Here is a 23,981-nt window from a genome sequence, read left to right on the forward strand (position 1 = left end):
GGGAAAGCTAGGCTGCTGCCGGAAGTGGTGTAAGTAAGACCAACAGGGGGCGCTCAACCTGCAGTCTGTGTGGGTCCTAATGCCCCAGTATATTGATGGGGACTCTATACTGCTCAGTGACCGCCGTCTTTAAGATGAGACGTTAAATAGGTCTTGACTCTTTGTGGTCATTAAAAATCCCAGGAAGTCCTTTAAAAAAGGTTGTTGCTAGATTGGATATGGTTGCAGCTGGAAGTTAACGAGAATTATTTTTATTATTCATTAAATTTCCCATTTATTGTGTTTTATTAACGTCTACCCTAAACCCAACCGCCACAGTAATGTAAAAACAGTAGCTTTAACAATATGCTGCTATACTGATGTGCATATCACACTTTGGGCCAGCCACGTATCTGATCTAGAATTTACCTTCGCAAAAAAAGTAGGGGTTTATCCCTGGCATCCTGATTATATTTGCCCGCTGGGCTCTGTATATCATGGCTTTGTAATCATCCCCATATCATAATTGGCTGCCACTGCGTCATACAGGTGGTGGATAAGGAGATTCCCCCATTGTGTAAAGCACTTTAAGAGTCTAAAAAAAGCGCTATATAAATTGTAAAGAATTATTATTATTATTTACCAAAAGAAGTGTCATATTTAACAAATTTAGTGTCTCAGAAAGAGTGCTGAAACATGTATAGTACAACAATAAAAATATATATACTGAATAAGAAAGAAATTGTGCATATATGCTGTACACCATGTACTAGTACAAATATTTCCATTTTACAGTCTGGTCAAGACCTTAAACAGCTAGCAGGAAGAAATGGAGGAAATTTTCCCACTAAGCTCTTTGATACATCAAGCAGACTGGATGGCCAAAAGTGCTTAAGTCCAAGCACTCAAAATTCTGCCTTTAAGTCCAGATTCTCTTTCTTCCACAACTGCGCTGTTTCCCCTTGGAGAATTCCACTGCATTTAGACTTTAATCCACATGTGAGGTCCTTCACTAGGGCAACCATCACTCCCACAGCAGCCTTAAGAAAACAGCAGGATATAAAGCAATCTCTATGTGCTGAAAGAGCTGTTTGAGTTCAAATCACAGATAAACGAGACTTCCTAGGTCTTGGAGGACAACTAAACCTCTCCTGGCTCTGAAGAGTTTGAAATAGGATACACACATTAAATGATCATCATTTATAAGACATACAGAGGCAAAAACAATTAATAAATAATAATTGAGCATGAGAGCAATTTTTGGGTTTACAAAACCAAACTAGTCCAAGCTGGTTAAAATCAAGTTAAGCGGTTTCATGGAGCTTGATAAACTTTAAGCCAGATGTGTTAAAACTAATTTATATGTAAATATATCATATAACAATCAAATAAAGTGTAAATAGTTATGATTTTAGCACATTATATGAGTAAATTATTAGCAATAAAAGACTACTTTGACTTTGATAGTGTAAAAGACAAAAAAAAATTGCATAGAGACAGGGGTAGCTTTATGGACCCTTTTCTCATATAAATGCAACTCAGCAGTGTAGGTTGTCTCAGTTGGGTAAACTTGGAGTGCAGAAAATGGGAGAGTATCACAAATACATTTCTGTACTCTATTTGCTGTAATAATGAAAGAAAAACTTCAAAAAAAACAAAAAAAAATGTTCCCAAACATCAAGCATGCAAATGAAAGATAAGAGAAGTGTTTGTTATAGTGTGTACGTCTATGGTGATGTCCCTGGTCACATAATCTTTCATTTTTATTATTGGTAATTTCACATAACTTCATATAAGATGGAACTGGTGCTTTATTCATAAATTATTATTTGTCCTTTGATTTCTTTTTCCATACAAGATAAATTTCCAACTAACATCAACTCTTGTCTCAGAATTATTCTTTTCTTTTTCTCTTCCACAATATCTTCCTACTGGCATTCAAGCGGTAACAAAAGCTCCAACTAATGATCCCAATCCCATGTTCATTAGCTAAACTCCCCATCAAATACATGTTCTTGTCCTCGATATCTGTAAATAGCTTGCTGGAGCCGAAGAGTGTTTTATTGCAGATAAAACTAATAGGAAAGCTTATAGCCACGAAAGTGGAGAGCTACTCATGAATAAAGTGCTTTTTTGGTGTTTTGATATCGATTCAAACTAAAAATTATTAGAACAAAAAGCTTTAATTATTTCACTAATTAATCATTTCTTATTGTCGATTAATCTCCCGTTACACTACATCCCAAAAGTGCTCTATTGGATTGAGATCTGGTGACTTTCGAGGCCATTGGAGTACAGTGAACTCATTGTCATGTTAAAAAAAACAGTCTGAGATGATTTGCACTTTATGACATGGCGCGTTATCCTGCTGGAAGTAGCCATCAGATGATGTGTACACTGTGATTATAGGGGGGGATGGAAATGGTCGGCAACAATACTCAGGTAGGCTGTGGCATTAACACAATGCTCAATTCGTACTAATGGGCCCAAAGTGTACCAAGAAAATGTTCCCCACACCATTACACCACCATAACCAGACTGAACCATTGATACAAGACAGGATGGATCCATGCTTTCATGTTGTTAATGCCAAATTCTGAACCTAACATTCGAATGTCACAGCAGAAATCTAGACTAATCAGATCCAGTCAACGTTTTTCTAATCTTCTGTCATCCAATTTTTGTAAGCTTGTGCAAACTGTAGCCTCAGTTTCCTGTTCTTAGCTGACAGGAGTGGTCCTTGGTGTGGTTTTCTGCTGCTGTAGCCCATCCGCCTCAAGGTCGGACGCGTTATACGTTTAGAAGTGCTCTTCTGCATACCTCGCTTGTAACGAGTGGGTACTTGAGTTACTGTTGCCTTTCGATCAGCTCCAACCAGTCTGGCCATTCTTCTCTGACCTCTGGCATCAACAAGACATTTGCGCCCACAGAACTGCCACTCACTGCATATTTTCTCTTTTTCTGACCATTCTCTGTAAAGCCTAGAGATGGTTGTGTGTGAAGATCCCAGTAGATCAGCAGTTCCTGAAATACTCAGACCAGCTCATCTGGCACCAACAACCATGCCATGTTCAAAGTCACTTCCTCATTCTAATGCTCGATTTGAACTACAAAAGATCGTCTTGACCACGATTACATGCCTAAATGCATTGACTTGCTGCCATGTGTTTAGCTGATTAGAAATTAGTGTCAGTGGGCAGTTGGACAGGTGTACCTAAAAAAGTGACTGGTGAGAGTATATGTTAACGCAAACATTAAAATATTAATTGATGATATATTTCTGCCTAAAATTTAAATGTAAGGAATAAGATGTTTAATTTTTTTATTAATATCAATTAATTTATATTGGTTCACATCCTAATATCTTCTTAAAATAATCAAAGTAGCCCTGCATCTAGTGTCCATCTCAGATGCAGAAAAGCTAGTTCATGCTTATATGACTTCTATGTTGGAAACGATGCTCTGTTTGCTGGCTGCCTGGCATCATCTATTAATAAACTTCAGCTAAAACAAAATGCAGCGGCCAAAGTTCTTACCAGGTATAAAAAAAATATGATCATATCACCCCAATTTTATCCTCCTTACTTTGGTTGCCTTTTAAGATTCACTGTAATTTTAAAATATTACTTCTTAACCTATAAAGCTTTAAATAATCTAGCCTCTCTTTATCTAACCAACCTTCTGTCTCGCTACAATCCAACACGCTCTTTAAGATCTCAAAACTCAGGGCTTCTCGTAGTACCTAGAATAGCAAAATCGTGTAACGGAGGTCGAGCCTTCTCCTTTAAGGCTCCTAAACTCTGGAATAGCCTTTCTGATAATGTCCGAGGCTCAGACACACTCTCGCAGTTCAAAACTAGATTAAAGACCTATCTGTTTAGTAAAGCATACACTCAGTGCATCACTTAGCAATATGATACATGAATGTGCCACATGCAGGTTTTTGCATCTCGTTTATATACACTATGAACAGCAGCTTTATTATTCTCTTTATTCTCCATTTCCACCTCGAGATACTCTTTCTGAGGCCCTCAGACTTTGCAGCGCCACTGATTCGATCCAAGAACAGCGACGTAATGATCCCAATGTTTTCATAATCCTGGACCAGGCAGTATCCTAAGAAGGTCTTGGAGGAGTGGAAAGCATGAGACTGATTCCTGTGACGCTCCGGGGACAGATGAGTCTTTGCTGAGGTCCAGCATTCTCCAGCCTTCGGCGCCTAGACTGCAGCTCTGCACAAGACGTTAGCCATAGGAGAAATAGTTGTGCCCAACTGAGCCTAGTTTACTTACACTAATTGGTGAAATTTTTTCCTCGCCGCTGTCGCAACTGAATTGCATGGTTTGGGGTCTGTGGAGCTGCACATCGATGGATTTGCCCTTCAATGTTTGGACTCTCAATAGTGATTATTAAACCACATTAAACTGAGCTAAACTGAACCTAAACTCTGAAAACTGAACTACACCGTTTCAATTCACTATGATCTTCTATGTGAAGCTGCTTTGACACAATTTACATTGTAAAAGCGCTATACAAATAAAGGTGAATTGAAACAAAGTCCTGCACTACAAACAATGTTAATGCAGTCCTTTAAGTTAGGTCATGTGAGATTAATTTAACAACAAAAACATTTGTCATCAATGTATTTTTTATCATCAATAATGTTGACCACTTATTTAAGTCTTACAGTATGTAACATGTTCAATAAGACCGGTATTGTGTTTTAAAGTAAATTCTTCGATAATGTAAATCCTGTTTAAATCAAGTCCAGGTCAAGTCACTTTTATTTCTGTAGTGCTTTATTTAATGCATATAGTGTCAAAGCAGCTTAACAAAAGATGCATCAGTGTTGAAGTTACAAACTCATGCTGGTCTTGTTGCAATTAGTTCAATGATAAATCAGTTCAGTTCAATACAAATGTCATTGTTGAAGAATGTGAATCTCAGTGGGACAGCTCTACAGCTTTACCCTTCAAAAAATCCTGTGGACAAATTGGTGATTACTTGTAACAACATATATCCATGAAGACAACCTCTGTCTGTTCTAAATTAGTTTGATCTATCAAGGTTAACCAGGTGTAAACAAAGACACAAGGCACTGGATATGCAGCGTTTCCTCAATTTTAGCTTCCTTGTGGGACAGTATGAAGTCAACAGGAACAAAACAATTCAGAATGTGTATGATAAACAGATCTAAAACTTCTCTGCTGAGAGATGATTTTAGCTTCATTACCTCAAGCTTTACTTTTAAGATATTATTGCGCACTTTAAATCAAGAGGAATTTCAAGGGTTTAAAAAAAAGAACTCAATGACTACGACCGAAAACACTTGCTCTCCTCTTCTGCTCTAGCTGTGTTTTTCTTTTGCTCTTATTTGAAAGAAGTTTTGTTAAATCGTCCCTAATAATGCCAAAAAGAATCATTTCAGTTTATCATTAAAAGACCACAAAATAACAGTGAGTGTCAGTCCCAAAGGAAATGAGTGTTATATAATCTCAGATCAGAACCTTCTGCAGACTGCAGGCAAGATCAGCTAAATTATACACATTTGTTGGAGAGTTCTCAATTCACAACAACACTTGCAGAAGCAAACCACCATGAGGTCACAGTCACTACATATAATCGGGTGAATCTTACAAAGAAATGTACAGCAAAAGTCAGAATTATTAGCCCACCTTTGTTTTCTTTTCTTTTTTAAATATTTCCCAAATTATGTTTCATAGAGCAAGGACATTTTACAGTATGTCTGATCATATTTTTTCTTCTGAAGAAAGTCTTATTTGTTTCATTTTGGCTAGGATAAAAGCAGTTTTGAATTTTTTAAAAGCCATTTTAAAGTCAAAATTATTAGCCCCTTTAAGATATATTTTTCCGATGGTCTACAAAACAAACCATCGCTATACAATAACTTGCCTAATTACCCTTACCTGCCTAGTTAACAAATGCCACTTTAAGCTGTATAGAAGTGTCTTGAAAAATATCTAGAAAAATATTATTTACTGTCATCATGGCGAAGATAAAATAAATCATTTATTAGAAATTAGAAAACTATTATGTTTAGAAATGTGTTGAAAAAAATCTCTGTTAAACAGATATTGGGGGAGAAAATAGACAGGGGGGCTAATAATTCTGACTTCAACTGTGTGTTTTATTTCCCTCCTTAAAAATGTAAACTATGAAAATAAAAAAAACACATACTACCACATATCACAAAATCCCTCCCCTTTTAGTCACATTGCATGCTCTCTTTCAGAATGACAAGAAGATTGTGCATTTACCCTCTGATAAGCCCCTATTTTTACATTATGGCCGGTGACTGAAAAACAGCCAATATTATTTTCCTTTTTTTAAATCAATAATAAATTTGACATATCCTCTTTATATTAAGGCTCGTATTAACACCTAAATTACACTGTAAAAAGCAATTAATTGACTACATGAGTAAAAATTAACATTAACCTATTTACCTATTTTAGGGAGGCAAGTGTGAGTAATTAAAACACTCAAACTACTTAAAATGCAGAAACTGTGCACAACTCACTGCTTGTCCATTTCTCTATATCGCTTTCTCTCACTGTGGATCTTTAACCTGCTGTCGTGAGGTAAAAGTTACTCTCCTCTTGGTTGTCACAATGATACTTCTCGATACAGACACGAGCGTGTGTCTGCAGAGCGAGTTTTCTTCTCGGTGAACAGCACCACAGCCTTAGAGCCAATAGCAGCCCTTTCTGTTGAGCGTATTACAAATCATAGGGGAGTAAGAAAAAACTCGCTAGACAAGGCTCAGAAAGCTAGTGGTATGTTTATATTTGTTAATTTGCTATAAATGTTCATGTTGTTCTGTGCATGTACTTGAGTTTTTAAAGGTAAAGTTCATATATCTGACTTTGTATTAAAGGACAAAAGTGAATTACAAATAATATATAAATGGCGAGGCAGTGGCGCAGTAGGTAGTGCTTTCGCCTTACAGCAAGAAGGTCACTGGGCCGCTGATTCCAACCTCGGCTCAGTTGGCGTTTCTGTGTGGAGTTTGCATGCTCTCCCTGCCTTCGTGTGGGTTTCCTCCGGGTGCTCCAGTTTACTCCACAGTCCAAAGACATGCGGTACAGGTGAATTGGGTAGGTTAAATTGACCGTAGTGTATGAGTGTGTGTATGAATGTGTGCGTGGATTTTTCCCAGAGATGGGTTGAGGTTGGAAGGGCATCCGCTGCGTAAAAACTTGCTGGATAAGTTGGTGGTTCATTCCGCTGTGGTGACCCCGGATTAATAAAGGGACTAAGCCGACAAGAAAATGAATGAATGAATGAATGAATATTATATAAATATACTTTTAAAAGTTTAGTACAAGAATTGCTGTGCTGTGAAGTAAAATATAAAATTGTGTATGGAAAGCATCATCAATGCTCCGTAATGCACCGAGATATCGAATTAAACCAAATCGATGGCATGATAATCGTAATCAAACCAAACCATGAGACCAGTGTAGGTTCACACCTCTAGTCAGAAGTCGATGCTCCTCCACATAAAAAAAAATCAGCAGGGGTTGGTTTCAGATACCTTCTGGACGCCTAAATAAGATGGTGTTTCAGGCAAGTCCCACAGAGAGGAGGACTCAAAAAAGACCTAAGACATGCTGGAGGAACTATGTCTCTCAGCTTGCCTGGGAACACCTTGGGATACCACCAAAAGAGCTGGAAGAAGTGTATGGGAGTGGGAATTGAGCATTTGTCTTTGCAATCCAGCCCCAGATATGCAGTAGACAATGATGGATGGATGGATGGAATGTATGGATGTATGTATGGATGGATGTATGGATGTATGGATGGATGGATGGACGGATGGAATGGATGGAATGGATGGATGGAATGGATGGATGGATGGATATGTCTGAAGTAAAGTTATGTTTTTGCTATCAGAGAGTTGTGCTTGTTAGCATGCATATTCTAAGGCACAGCAAAGCAGAAGTAGCAGACACTGGAATACATGTGGTCAATTTGGTCATTCATGGTAGAAAGAATCTTTTAATAAAAAAATGTTAGAACGAAATATACAGACAAGACAGCATATTACTTTATTTTAACAAAGTTATTAAATTACAATCAAATTGAGTTCTTCTACACTTGAAGAGGTGATAGAGCTTAAATTAAAGTTGGCCTTTGATTACTGTGTTGAGAAAACTACTGTTCAACACAGGTTTGTGTGAGAATTGTACACCAGTATAAATTCTCTTTATAAGGCACTGCATTATCAATAATCCTAAGAGAATATCCAATCAGTACGTGCTTCATTTTTGAAAATCTGTTTATTGGAATTTTGCTATATCAAGCATGTTAAACTAACAACATGCTCAGTGCCGCAAGCACAGTGGACACTGATTGGTAGCACCAATAACCTTAGTGGAAATGTGAGAGCAGGCAGCCTCCGGTGTGCAGTGCGGCTGAAGGCAGGCTGTGCTAATGAAAGGTGTGGAGCGAGAAGCTCAAGGGAACTCCGGCAGCAGGAGAGGAGTAATTGGGCTTTGCTGCATCATTAAGCTCCGTTAGGCACAGTCACACCATCAGAGGCTCCATCACAAACCAGACGACGGGGTGAAATTTGTAGTGCACAATAGGAGAAAACTCGCAGCTCCACAGCCAGTTTATTAATAACAAGTATGAGAGGCCGCTTACGGAAAGCAAAAACTGTCAAAAGTGTGAGAAATGAACATAATTCAAACCAGGTTTAATATCTTGATGGTGACACTGCCAGCTCCAAAGACCTAATTACCATCAGGGCTTTGGTATCCGGTTTTTTGAGAGATGAAAAAAAAAATCTCAGACATATTCAATTAAAGCAGCTGGGAGAGCAGGAAACGACTGTCCATCATCAGGGAAATGGGATATAACAGTAATCAGGGAGTTGCTTGTGTAGCCCGGGCATTTCCACTGATGTAAAAGCTTATTTAACGCTAGATGTCAAACACTGCAGAGCTCATTTTAAATACAGAGAAATGGGATTTTACGGTGGTGCAGCACAATTACTATTCTTACTTTATGTTATGAATCAAACATTTAAAAAAAAAAGTTTTTTTTTTACTTTTAGAATAACTTTTAGATTCTTAAAGATATAAGTTTCTCAAAAGTTATTATTTTAATTTGATTTAAAAAACTGCCTTTTATAATATTAAATTTCACATTATTGTTGCTAAATACAGTTTAAATGTTTCTATTTTAATATATTTTTTTAGACCTGACTCGCACACTTTTCTCTTCAGACGTCTTCAGTGTCACATGAAACATTTCCCATTATCACTGTTGAAATCAGTGCTAATTTTGTTTTTAACATGTTTTCATAATACTACTGTATATCATAGAATTTGATGAGTTTTTTGAGTTTCTGTTTATGATTTTGGATCAATTTGTCTCTGTTAAAAAAAATTTTTTTTTTTCATATTTAAAAAAAACTTTAAACGCTTTCAATCTTTGGTCAGAATGATTTTTAATGTATTACATAAAGAGTGACTTTCAGACCACAATGAATTTTAATGAACACAGTTATATTCTGATCTGTTCAGATCTATTGATATTCAAATCTTTATTCTAATCTTATCATCTGATTGGCTGATAGCTGTGCGATATTTATCAATAACAGCACTCATGCAGCCTTTTCATCCTTGTGTATTACTCCACCCACATAGTGACAGCAGCTTACTACAGTTTGACAAATATTGCAACTGTTGGACAACAATGTACTTTTGAAGCTTTTTTTAAACGAGAATATAGTTGTTTAGATTGCAACTATGCAGTTTATTTATAAATACAGTACCTATTTTTAAATATTTATAATTTTGGAGATTATCATTTTGAGATTACGACTTTGTCCATTACCAGAGATTTTCGATAATCAGTCTGTCCTTAAAGGGACTGTTTTCTTTTCATATTTCAAACTACAGCTGATCAAATCATTATAGACCAGGTGTGTGACATTGTAGGTCAATCTCTCTCTTTTGTATGTTGTAGTGCTGTATTTATACCAAAGTAATCTGGTATTTTTGGGGTTAATTATTGCGATATCCTGATTGCAACAGAGAAATACTGAGAAATCTCTGTAGACTGATGAAATTTCATGCTGTTCAGACTTATATTCTTACAATGTGAGCAAAAATGACCTGTTTTGTCATCACTTTAGACATTACGCAAGAGAATCATTCAAATACAAGCTCTAAAGTGCCATTTGTGAATTAGTAACGGTTTCTGCTGTTCTGGTGTCAGCTACAGATGTGAATTAATGGCAGAAGAAGTTCTTCATACACAAGTATTTTTTTATATTCTCTGTTTTTGATTTTCTTTTTTTATATACACAATTATGCTGTCAAACTGTTGTATAAATGCAATATTACGATAATAGCAGTGTGATATGCCTGTATATCGTCACTGGTAGGGCACTAGGGCATTCGGCCTGCGGCCTTGAGCCAATGCACACCTCTCGTCAGTGCCGATATACAGCCATATCACACTGCTACTCTTATCATAATGCTCATATAATAAACAGTAAACATACATTGTATATCTGTGTATATCACACTGTGATGTTATATATCCTAGCTTTGTTTACCAATCAAGTAGTTGTAATTGAACCTGCAATGTAAAACTCCAATTAAATGTAGAAAGTTTATTTATTATTATTATTGTATTTTAAATGTTAAGTTTCCAGTTCCTATATTCTCAAAACTTCTCTGCATAAACAGCATACAAAAATAGCTGTATTTAACACAAGCATGGAATGTACAAGGGCATTAAATTTTATGTGGAGAAAAAAGAAAAACTATGTATTTGTGCAGATGTAAAATGGTTTACATTTCTGCCATAGACATCTTTGTTCTGCGTGAGTGATTGACCGAGGCGGGTGAAGGCCGTGCTGTACCTTGTTTAGTCAATGAGTCTCTCAAGGCCGGAGTGATCATCTCTCTGCGCTCCTCCTCACACTCGCTCTTCCTCTCCCCATTCTGCTTCACTCTTTGGGAGTCCTCTTCATCTTCCTCCATCCTCTGCTGCAAACACAACCACACAGATAAAGAAAAAAACAAACAAAACCGGTCACATAAAATACATGTTCATTCATTCATTCATTCATACAGTACATACAACCTAGTCATGGTTATACAACCAGTGCGTCAGAGGAAGCAAACCAGGCTAAACCGTATCAAATATTAATGTAAAGTCTAACATGATCAGCAACTGATGACAAAAAGTTTTAATTTGCTCAAGTTACTTAAACTATTTTAGTCCAAATAGTATCTGCTTAGTATTTATTATATTGAATCCTATTTTAAGGATTTCTTTTCATTAAAAAACAACAGCAGCAATGCATATTCTTTAGAGTGGTTAATGGGTTTAATTTAAAGTGTTAAAATATTGGCAGTTTTCATCAGGATTGATAGTAAAGAAATATATTTCTACACTGATATTTTGCCCTCTAAGAACCTGCAACTTTTTTAACTGACACACAATGAAAAGGTTAAAATCTTAAAAATGAACCAAATACTAACAGTTTTCATCTGGATTAAGAGTAAAGATATATATTTCTACAGGTACACTGATATTTTGACCTCTAAGAACTTGAAACTTTTTTTAAACACACAAGGATTAAAATGTTAAAAATAAATAAACTATTAGCGGCTTTCATCAGGATTGATAGTAAAAATATATATTTCTACACTGATATTTTTGACCTATAAGAACCCACAACTGTTTTTAACTGACACACAATGATGAAAAGTTTCAAATCTTTAAAACGAACTTATTATTAACAGTTTTCATCAGGATTAAGAGTAAAGAAATATATTTCTACACTGATATTTTTGACCTCTGAAAACCAGTAACTTTATTTAACTGACACACAACGATGAAAGGATTAAAATCTTAGAAATGAATTATTAATAGTTTTCATCAGGATTAAGAGTAAAGAAATATATTTATACACTTATATTTTGACCTGAGAACTTAAAACTTTTTTAAAACACACACAAGGATTAAAATCTTAAAAACAAACCCATTAGTAGCAGTTTTCATCAGGATTGATAGTAAAAATATATATTTCTACACTAATATTTTTGACCTCTAAGAACCCACAACTTTTTTTTTAACTGACACACAATGATGAAAAGGTTAAAATCTTAAAAATGAACCAATTATTAACAGTTTTCATCAGGATTAAGAGTAAATAAACAATAAAATATATAATAAAATATATATTTCTACACTGATATTTTTGACCTCCGAGAACCAGTAACTTTTTTTAAGTGACACACTAATGTATCAGTTATAATAGTTTTCCTCAGAGATAACAGGGAAGAAATATATTAGCTCTGGACATCTTTGCATTATTGGAATATCCAATAATGTATTCTGATATTCATAATCCCAGACTGAGTTTGATTAATTAATGGAACGTCTGGAAACCACAATACCTTTAAGAACTTTTAACTTTTTAGGTTGACACGGAAGAAATTATTTACATCCTGTAATAATATGATAATACAGCATGGTTATTTTAGTAACTCATTCATTCATTCATTTTCTTGTCGGTTTAATACCTTTATTAATCCGGGGTCACCACAGCGGAATGAACCGCCAACTTATCCAGCAAGTTTTTACGCAGCGGATGCCCTTCCAGCCACAACCCATCTCTGGGAAATATTTTAGTAACTATAAATCTGAAACATACTCTAAATCTAAATGCAAAAGTAACTTGCACTTCTATTATTATATCTAGTGTCAAAAAAACTAATACAATTTGTTTTCACTTAATGTACTAAAACTAATAGAAACCAAATAAAATATAAATACAAATTTACATTAGAACTACATAAAAAAACTTACATAAAAAAAAATACTAACTCGATGAATTAAATCAAAGCATAAAGTCTTTGACAGGAAAACCTACTGTTCCTCAATTAAAGACACAACAATCAGATCGTTCATTAAATATCATATCACACACTTAAAAACTCCACAGAGCGTAATTTCATAATTGATTCCATAAATCAAGGCTAGGAAACAGATGTTGCTTTGAAAACACTGGCACCAATGTGAGGGTTTAAACCGAAACGACACTTTCATCCATATGGTTGTGATGAGTTGCACTGATGAAGCTCTTAAATGACCATCACTGACCTTCAGCACTCAACTGCTCTCCATTAAACTTTACTGCCATTCCAGGCTGCACACGGGCCAATACATACAATCAGCTGGGAAATCAAGTCTGACTTATATCCTGCTTCTTCTTTCCTAAATGTTATCATTCTATATATATTCCTGAGTACATATTATGAGTTATGGGGATACTTTCCATGGTTAAAAGGTCAGAGAGACTCTGGCTTTCAGATTCAAACACTGAGTCGAAGGTACAGTGGTGTACAGTATACAACAGAATATTCAGGCAAACTGGAGTTACACCCAGGGCGTCAGAGAAATCAAACCAGATAAAAATGTTTCAAATATTTATGTAAAACAAATCTAAAGTGATCAGATAAAAAAATAACTGATATTAAACTGATAAAAATATAAGTTCAATTGCTTAGTTAACTATTTAATCCACTAGAATCTGCTTAGTATTTAATACTAAAAACTATTTTATTGATTTCATAAAAACAACAGTAGCATAATATAAACTCTAATTTAAAGGGGTAAAATCTTTAAAAAATGAATCAATTTTTAGTAGTTTCAGGATTGATAGTAAAGATATATATTTCTACACTGATGTGTATGATCTCTAAGAACTTGTAGCTTTTTCTAAACTGACAAGGATTAAAGGGCCAAAATCTTAAAAACGAATCAATTATTAATAGTAAAGAAATATATCTGTATACTATTTTTTGATCTTTATCAATATTCAGGCAATCTAGACTTCACAAAATCACTTTGATCAAGACAGAACATAAAGTGAATGATCTATAAGAAATGTGAAAGATTGATGTATGAAAAGAAATGTAGGAATTACTAAAAACCACACAAGTTTATCAAAGGAAGGCATAATTTGTGCTTTACTAGACTCAATAAATGTAGAACTGCACCTCAAAACCAGTCATAATGGTACAGTTTTTTAGATTGTTGTAATCTGAAAACCAAATAAATAAGCTTTTCTTAATAAGCTTTGTCTAAATAAAATGCTTAGCAAAATTAAGTTTTGATATAATTACACTAGGACATTTACCAAATATTCTTTATAGGTCATGATCTTGAACATGAAATTTTAATGATTTTGGCTTTAAAAAAATAATTAAAAATGTGAATAAATTTGGACCCAATGTATTGCAGGCTATTGCCAAAATATACCTGAAAATATGCCTGTGTAACAAGAATATTTTTGGTCCAGGTTCACATATTTCAAAAACTAATAATACTTTCAAAACAGATATCCTATCAATAAATAGATTTTGTCTTAAGCATTAGCAAATACCAAACATAATTGTTTTCAGTTTCAGTACTTTTGCTTATATAGACTTAATGAAATCAAATTTATAAAATACATAAAAAAGAAATATCATTAAAAACACAACAAAGCAATCAAGTCAAACCAAAAGACAAACATAGTAAACAGATACCATACAAAAAAGTATGAAAAAATACACCAATAACTGTTTTACAGTGCTACATGCACTTGTCTAAAAATAAAGTATAATACAATAACTAAACCTAATCTTAACCCTACAGCCCCACAGTAAGTACAAGTAGATGATTAATTAATATAATAATACCCAGTTCTTACAAGTACAATAAAATAGACACCATATTAAAAGTAAATAAATGATTGTGTCCTATACAAGAATTATGGGAAAATATAATTGAATGTTTTTCTAAAGCCCTACAAAAACATCTTGAACCATGTCCACTTATAGCTGCTCGTGGGATATTTAGTAACCTAAATATTTGGTCATTTGGTATGGTATGGAGACCCACAAGGGACGTGAAGGTGAGGGGAAAAAGTAGGTGGAAGAAAAAAAATGGATAGAAGTAAAAAAAATAAATAAATAAAAAAAATGGGTGGGAGAAAAAAAAAAGGAAATCACAAAGTTTTTACATTCCCTCGCAAAGATGTTTTGTGTTATCTCAAAGACGTTTTGCGTTTTCTCGCACAACTGTTTTTCCACAAACACTTCAGTTAACTTCATGCATGTCAACCCTCCCTTTTTTGCCGGGATTCTCCCGTATTTTACCATTCTATCCCACTATCATCCTATTATTATGTATTTTCCCATATTTCTGATATATTTTTAATCTTGAAAGCATGCTCAAATTAATATAAAAAATGCCTGCATTCACTATCTTGCCATTAAAGCTCTGCCTTGAGCATCTCCCTTTATAAGAAACCTCTGAATCAGCAAATGCATGTATAAGCACTGACTGATAGACGCGATCTGTATGATACAATGATCCCAGATCAGCTTCTGTACAGGCTATTTAAAGAGGAGCTAAAGTGCAGGACACTTTGGGAATTCTGTGGGATTAAATAGACAAATACACTTAATAATAAGTAAATATACCGTCCTGCGTGTTTTATTTCAAACATAAGTAATTTTCTTCTAAATGAGCACAAACAGTTGCTTAAGTTAACGATGATCAACGCACAGCTTTAATTGAAAGAAAGTGAATACAAACAATGAGATAACACAAAACATCTTTGCAAGGGAACGCAAATCATTTTTTTTACCATCACCACGTCCCTTCCGGGTCTCCGTAGTATGGTAATTGCCAAAAGGATGCTTTTGAGAATGTGGAAATCTGAATCTGTGCCTATGGTTGGTATCTGAGTAGGGCTGCATGATTAATCGAAAAAAAGATCACGATTTCGAATCGACCCTACACACGATCTCAATTCAGCTTTTCTACGATTGAGCCAATTATATTTTCAAGGTCAGGAGAGAAGCAAGGCAGTTGCACAAATCTTCACAGTAACATTGACACCTTCAAAGGGTGTTAAAAGTGTCACATACTGTATTTATAAGGTATAATTGACACAAAAATGTCATTTCTGTCTTCATTTAATGATGTATTCATGGCTGCTATACACGTGAGCTGACGCAATGTATGTTTACTACAGAGAACGCGCGCATGCACGCATGATGCCTACTTTAGTGAACAGAACCGGCATAGGCTGTGAATAACAGGTAATAAAGTTGTAAATAACGTTCAGTTTGTTGCACATTGTGATTTTAGACCGCATTTTAGAGTTATGATTATGACAACCACTTGACATGTTTTTCTTATTCTTTTACAGCGAACATAAAGTGTTGTGCATAAAAATAAATGTTTACCATGTCAGTATAACAACCCTAGCCTATATATATTGTTGAATATAATGCAAGAAGTTTGATAATGACAAAATTCTAATTTTACCAGTAAAAACAAATGGTCTAATAATGCTGTCAATAACATTAAACATGATAAATAAATTCTATAATTATGAATAGTTATATTACGGTGTCATCATTTTACTGTGAATTAACAAACAGGACATTTTGAAAGTCTGTTCAAGTCCACCATAATAACTATACAAAATTTAGCATTTTTTTTTATTATATTATTATTATTATTATTATTATTACTATTTTATCATATGTTTGAGAATTAACAATATTAATAATATGCTAATCATATTAACCTTTATTTTACATTTACAGAATTGTAAGAAAACTGTGATCTTGATTTTAAGCAAAAAAAAAAATCCTGATTCACATTTTTGCCAGAAACGTACAGCCCTATATGCGAGGTAAAGATCTTGTAAACATTGGAGAGATTGAAACATATCAATAATAATAAATTAGAGATATTTGATAAAACATCCGGACAGATATTAAAACATCTTAATGCATTGGAAGAAATGCAAGAGTAACCAATAACCCCTGTCAATAACATTGTAATTACAGATTGAATGTAACTAATATTCACTATTTATAACATGTGTTTTAGTAATGTGCCCAAACTATTATTTGACAATAAAACTACAGTCAGGATGATGCATTTTTCTGGTAATATAAGAACAATGTTATTTTATTATTACTTTTATTTATGATTTACCTGACCAGCTATATTTGTTTTCGTGTGCATTTGTCCCTCTGTGTTCTGTTGTTCAGTCGTAGGTTAGTGTTTTTATGTTTTGTATTTTATATGTGTTATTATTGTATTGTATTGTTTTTTCTTTATTTTGTTGTATTTTTGTAAAATGCAAAAAAAACATAAATAAATGTTTTTTTTAAGTCAATAAATCAAATAATTAATATTAAGAACCATTGACACAGAGAACTGCTGTGCTTATGGCTAACCAGGTTCGATTCCCAGTTCTGGCTCTTTTGTTGATCATTCAGTTCTCTTTCTGCGCCCCTCGCATTCCTGTCTACACTCTCCAACAAAAGTGAAAAACCCCTAAAAAAATATTAAAATAAAATACAAATATACAATCTTATGCATAATATGCAAAATATGGCTTCTGTTCCTTCAGCCACATCTTTTTCAAATGAACTTTCTCACAAGATGCACAACTATACATTGATTCATGCTCTTGAATCAAACTTTAAAGGTCCCTTAACATCTATGCTGAGAGACAGCGAACACTCACTGTTTGTGCTTCTGTGACTTTGTTTGCTCGTTCCGGAGAACACAATGTCCCATGAGCAAAATCAAACAAGAAAAGCGAGTGGAAACGGCACCAGGTGGGTTTGGACTGGCAAGCAGACAGTATGCCCCTTCACAGTGAGATCTGTCGTGGAACTGCCACACAAAAACAAGAGTCGACTAGGCTGCAATCTGTCACCCAACATTCATCTGGCCGATTTGGTCCCTACTGCAGAGTCGGCTCTCCATCAGACAGACAGAAGCGGAGCAGCTCTCTTCTGCTAGAAGTGCTCCATTTCCCACAAACCACCCATGCGAGTGACAGCGCTGATGCCAGCAGAGGCTCCTCAGAGTTCAGTCTGAGCTCTTGATGCATTCAGAGTGACAAGCAGCCAAAATGAAGACAAGACCCAAAGCAGCCTATGTGGAATACGAGACAATGCCAGCGCAGGAGTGGATATCTCTGTTTCCACCTTGCGAACACTACGCAGTCAATACAGCCTCAATCCACACATGCACTAAAACTACGTGAGACATTAAAAGTACTTAGAGCTGTGAGTTATAAGCAAGTTGAGGTGCTTTCAGTTTAATCAGCGCTTGGGGTGCTCAAGTTGTTTTTAATCTACAGAGACTTTGAAGACTGCAGGTTCCACACATGGGAATTTCAACACTGGAACAACTTTATAAATTGTCACCTTAGAATTATACAGTTCTACTTCTATCTGACATTTTTGTCAAAATTGAGTTACTCACATATTCTTATTAAATGACAACTTATTTACATTACAGTATGTGATTTTATAAGTGGTCTACATTTTAAGACTTTTTAGTATTAAAAAAAACAAAAAAGGTTGTATCTACAAAGTCGAACTTTAGCTTGGCTCTATAAGATTCTTTCTATGAGCCAATCAGCATTTCGAATGCATGCACGAGGACCAATCAGGATCCACTTTCTTGGTCATTCCACCTGGAAAAAAATTCAAGAAGCATTTTATGACATTGAGATGTTAAATTTTACATTGTTGGAAAAGAAGTTATTTTAAAAATGTAATATATTAAATGTGAAATATTTTATTTGTGTGTGTGTGTGTGTATATATATATATATATATATATATATATATATATATATATATATATATATATATATATATATATATATATATATATATATATATATATATAGTCAGTGAAACATTTTCAGTGTTTATTAAACTCATTTGCTCATTGCCTGTTTTCTTTCAAAGTATTTAAATTTGATATTAAGCATTGAAGGGCAAATACCTAAATTACTACCTTAATTTTATTTGGGGCATATAATTCAATAAATATAATTCAATAAAGCATATAAAGCATTTATTCAATAAATATTACCATATTAATAACTTAAAATTAACATCTGCACTGTACAAAAAAATTAGCACAGCCTTAAATGCCTTATTTGAACAAGAATAAAGATTTACACTAAAACATTAAATATTATATAAATCACAAATGTACTTTCTTAAACTTCCACATATTGTACTATGTACTATGTACAAGTACTATGACCATTTATGTGAAGCTGCTTTGACACAATCTACATTGTAAAAGCGCTATACAAATAAAGCTGAATTGAATTGAATTGTGACACCATTTTTGTATTAAAATTAATAAGCAGACTGATTGTATATCTTGAAATGTAACACTTCAAGTAATGATCTGTTAGATATAACATTATAATTCCAAGCAGAAAATTACTTTTTAGGATTAGAAGGTTCTATCTGCATATGCCGTTTACTTTAGCCCAATTTGCAAATTTAAGATAATTTTGGTCATTTACATTTAAAGTAGGGTCTCTGTCATGTTAATGTATGAAAGAGAACTGTTGCACTAATATTGTTTGCTATATGGAATGCAGATAGAGTCTTATAATTCCAAGGTGACAAAATGTGTATTAATAAAAAATAATAATAAAAAAAATAGAATAGGAAAAAAAACTTCATCACCTTTTACATTTCCATGTCATTCATTTTTAAATATTAATGTTATTATACATAATAATTTAAAAAAGCACTCAATCCGAAACACAATCTAAACACAATACACATTTTTTAAATTCTGGACACGACATGGGAAAAAAAGACAAAATAAAAAAACAGTAACAAGTTTTACTGTGCTACAGGCACTTGTTTAAAAAAGACGATGCATAATTAACCCAATGCAATAACCAAACCTAATTTTAACCCTAACCACACGAAAACAAGTGTAATTAAATAATTTAAATAATACCCAGAACTTGATGTGCAAGAAAAGAACACCATTAACTGAAGCAAAATTAGAAATAAATAAATAAAAAAACAAAATTAAAATTACAAAAAACAACAACAACAACAACAACAACAAAACTATTCAGGCTAACAAATGTGCAAGCAAAAGACAAATTATAAAATATTCAAACGAGGAGGATTTTAGGAAAATCCGCAGTTTTACCACTTACTGTGAGACAGAGTCTAGTGTAATACATTTGAAAATATATATAAATAAATAATTGTTAAATTCTGTAAAAATGTCACAAATATGTTAATAACAAGAAATACCTTACAGTTTACCAGTTATTCTTAGTAATACATGTTTGTATGCTGCAGGATTAAAACTGATGCTTGATTGATCTTTGTTGATTTATTTAAGCATAAAATGTTTTACCATAATTGTGTGTGTGTGTGTGTGTGTGTGTGTGTGTGTGTGAGAGAGAGAGAGAGAGAGAGAGAGAGAGAGAGAGAGAGAGAGAGAGAGAGAGAGAGAGAGAGAGAGAGAGAGAGAGAGAGAGAGAGAGAGAGAGAGAGACTTCTTGGTACCTCTTATGGGGAAAACTACAGATTTTTTCATGCATTTTTATTTTACCACCTGCTTTGCTGTTTTCATTTATTCTCATTTTATTAGCAGTGTGTGGACAGGTCTACATTTAAATTTAACAACATTAATTCTAGAAAGCATTTACCAACAGTAGAGCCAGAGTAACTAACATGGTCAATTCCAACAAGCAATGGTAAAAATACCATATACTACATACTTCAAAATAACCAATGAATGGCACAGCGATTGCCTCTAGACATCTAACTGGGATAAAAAATAAAAAAAAACTATTATTTTAAATTGCACTCAATACATTTATGGTAATTATTAACTACTGAAAGGATACAGTTTCAGAAATGCACACCTAAACACTACAATCATACAGTAAAGCAGCAGGCATCTGCATCAGTAAAGCCAACATACAATACACCTCTGCTGCCATCTGGAGCCAGAGCAGAGCAACTGTCCATTTGAAAACCCACAGCTACACAAACTAGACCAGGCGTGCTCAACCCTGTTCCTGGAGATCGACCTTCCTGCCGATTTCAGTTGCAACCCATATCATACACACCTGCCTGTAATTATCAAGTGCTGTTCAGGTCCTAATTAATTGGTTCAGGTGTGTTTGATCAGGGTTGGAGCTGAACTTTGCAGGAAGGTCAATCTCCAGGAACAGGGTTGAGCATCACTGAACGAGACACTGCATTCCATGATAGCCATGGGTTTTACACTTTCAATTATAATTATGTTATACATCACTATGTTAAACATGTATTATTACATTATAATAATAAATATGACTTATGCATGCACCTTATTAGGTCCTGTAAATTCCCCAACAGAAAGTGGTATGCTTAAAAATGTACATGTATAGTCAAACACTATTCAGTGACCTTACATGACACAAAAAGTAGTAATTGTTGTTAAATGAAGCAGAGTGCAAATGAAAGAGAGCAACTCACAGATGCATCTAGACTATTTTAGAGTCAAAGGTGGAAAATGGGTTGACAGCAAAACAATAATGAAACGCAAACTCAAGGGCTAAACTAACCAGTTGAGCTGGATCAGCAAAAAGCATGTCAGCACTGCGTTTGCTGACTCTAATGGTTATACATGTTTGCCTTAATGCAATAAACGTCAGTCAAAAGTTGAACAGTTTTTTAGCTAAATGTGCAAAATTAAGTATTAAGAGGCACACTTTACAATCAGTAAAGCAAAAAGGACATTGTAATCTTGATCGGTTTCACACACTCACACAAAAATAATTTTTGGGGAGGAGAAAAGACAACTGGATGTTTTGGCGAATACATATGGTGATGTTATTGGCAGAAATTACCTATAAATCTCATGGGTTGACATCAGGGCAGAAAAACTACATTAAATTTGATCAAATATTTAAATGTATCCAGTCACTTCAATCAAGTGGTAAACTTAGAATATTATAATACAAATAATACAGAATCTCTTTATTCTATCATTTCAGCACATTTTGTTTATGATTAAATTATTTTGAAGTTCACAGAATTCAGTGATTGTGTAGTGGCAATTAACAAAACCCCAGCACTTTTAGCAGTAACCAATTTAAACAACTCTGATTGGCTATTAAATTGTTTTGATGAGCCACATTTATTTGTCTACGTTTCAGCTAGTGGTGTAACGAATCACAAATATAATTGTTTAAGATCAAATTTGAGTCATGGATCGGACCATGAAATAATAAAAATAAAATCAAGAAATAACCAGCATAATAAAAACAAATAATACTCTTGCTAATAATGCTAAATGTATAAATTTAACATTAGAATTTGCACAACAAATTTATTTTTAGACTTATTTTCAATTAATGATTTAATAACTCACTCATAAAAACCTTGTTTCATTACTAGATGTATAATTTTTAAAGAATTATTCAGTGACACATTTTTGATGGCTGGTTGTCACCACCTACTGGTTAAACTATGAAATTGCTACAACTTTCAATTTTGAGCATCAAGTTACATTAGGTGGTGATTTATCTGAACAATAAACTGCTATCCCATTGCTTCTGTGTTCGCTGCTTTTTTGTAACTTTAACTAACTCAAAGTGTATAAACTAAATCTCTTTCCCAGTCAAAAGCAGATTTGTAAGCCATCATCATTTATAATTTCAGTTGCGTGAGTGTTTAAAATTGAGAGCCCGATCTTTTAACGGTTAATAGTGAAGCTTTACACTGAATGCATTAATGCAGGCTAAACAACTAGCGACAGAAAACACATTTAATAACCTACCAAAGCATTTAGGGTGCCACCACAACTTCTTTCATTTTTATATTTTACAGGAAAGCCAAAATGCTTTCACACATGCAATTTGAACGATGCAGGAGGAATCTCTCTGTGCTCATTACAAATTTAGGGTCAATCTACAATTTAAAAAATAAAATAAAATAAAAAGTTATTAATCAACGAGTCATGTGCATGCTAAACCGTGGGTTGTGATCCGATCAATCCATCTGATGGGCCAAAATCTGCAATGACCAAAGATTTTTTTAATCATTGCTCAAGTTTTAAGGGCATTAAAGAATTAATCAACTATTATGGCTCCGAACAATGTTTTTGTTTAGAATGTTTATGCTTTGTGGCCAGTATCAATGTAATAAGCAGGATTAAAAGGTCGTTTTGCTGAATAAAGCCCTTCGATCTTATACAACATCCCTCTACTTGGTGTTGGGCTGCCAATAAGCCTGTCAGGCTTTATTCTCCGAACACAACCGCCTAGATGTACTTTATCCCTTACATAACCAGTAGGTATAGATAAAAATTCTTTTGAACACCAAATACAAACATTTCATGATGAATCATTTGTAGAAATGCATCTCTAACATCACAAATACTGCAGAAGACCTATTGGAACCCACATGGACCCAAGATTCTCACAGCTATCGGTCAAGTTTGGTGAAGAAAAAAATCATGGTTTGGGGTTACATTCAGTATGGGGACTTGTGAGATATCTGCAGAGGGGATGGCAACAGACCAAGTTATCAAGACACTTGTGCTGCCCGTTACATTACAAACCACAGGAGAGGGCAAATTCTTTAGCAGGGTAGCACTCTTTCTCATACTTCATTCACCACATCAAAGTTCCTGAAAGCAAAGAAGCTCAAGGTGCTCCAGGATTGGCCAGCCCAGTCACCAGACATGGACATTATTGAGCATGCCTGGGGTAAGTTGGAGGCATTGAAAATGAATCCAAAGAACCTTGATGAACTCTGGGAGTCCTGCAGATGACTTTATTAATAAGTTATTGGAGTCATTGACAAGACTTTTGTCTGGTAGTGTAGGTGTGACTGAGCATTAAAAGCTCAACTCTGTAAAAAAAAGTAGTTCAACTTTGCAAAATGTGTTTTCATACGCCTGCATTTCCTTGTGGTCTCCTTGCACTACATTAATGCAAAGAACTGATAGCCCTTTTAAATAAATCAATAATGCTATTAAATCCATTCTGTTTTTTATAGCCCAATTTGCTCTCTGTCCTGTAATTATCTTTCATTTAATTCATATCTCCAGGGATATCGTCTGATCAAAACATCCCAATCAACT

The 23,981-nt window shown here is 34.3% G+C and overlaps 1 protein-coding gene across 4 annotated transcripts in view; it reads right to left on the bottom strand.

Moving 5' to 3' along the window:
- The window catches only part of tyw1 (tRNA-yW synthesizing protein 1 homolog (S. cerevisiae)), a 134,123-nt gene that overhangs the window by 91,335 nt on the left and 18,807 nt on the right, over positions 1-23,981 (bottom strand). For 2 of the 4 annotated variants that reach the window (XR_012390533.1, NM_001077156.2), the window contains exon 8: positions 10,883-11,009. Coding sequence is in view for 2 of the 4 variants with exons in the window: in NM_001077156.2 (NP_001070624.2) it covers positions 10,883-11,009 (127 nt within the window). In the remaining 2 variants the exon portion in view is untranslated. Of the gene's footprint in view, positions 1-9,407; positions 10,380-10,495; positions 11,010-23,981 lie in introns of those variants that run through there. The other 2 variants (XR_012390534.1, XM_073923137.1) reach the window with 2 other exon arrangements.

Source organism: Danio rerio, chromosome 15, assembly GCF_049306965.1.
Source record: "Danio rerio strain Tuebingen ecotype United States chromosome 15, GRCz12tu, whole genome shotgun sequence".
NCBI lineage: Eukaryota > Metazoa > Chordata > Actinopteri > Cypriniformes > Danionidae > Danio > Danio rerio.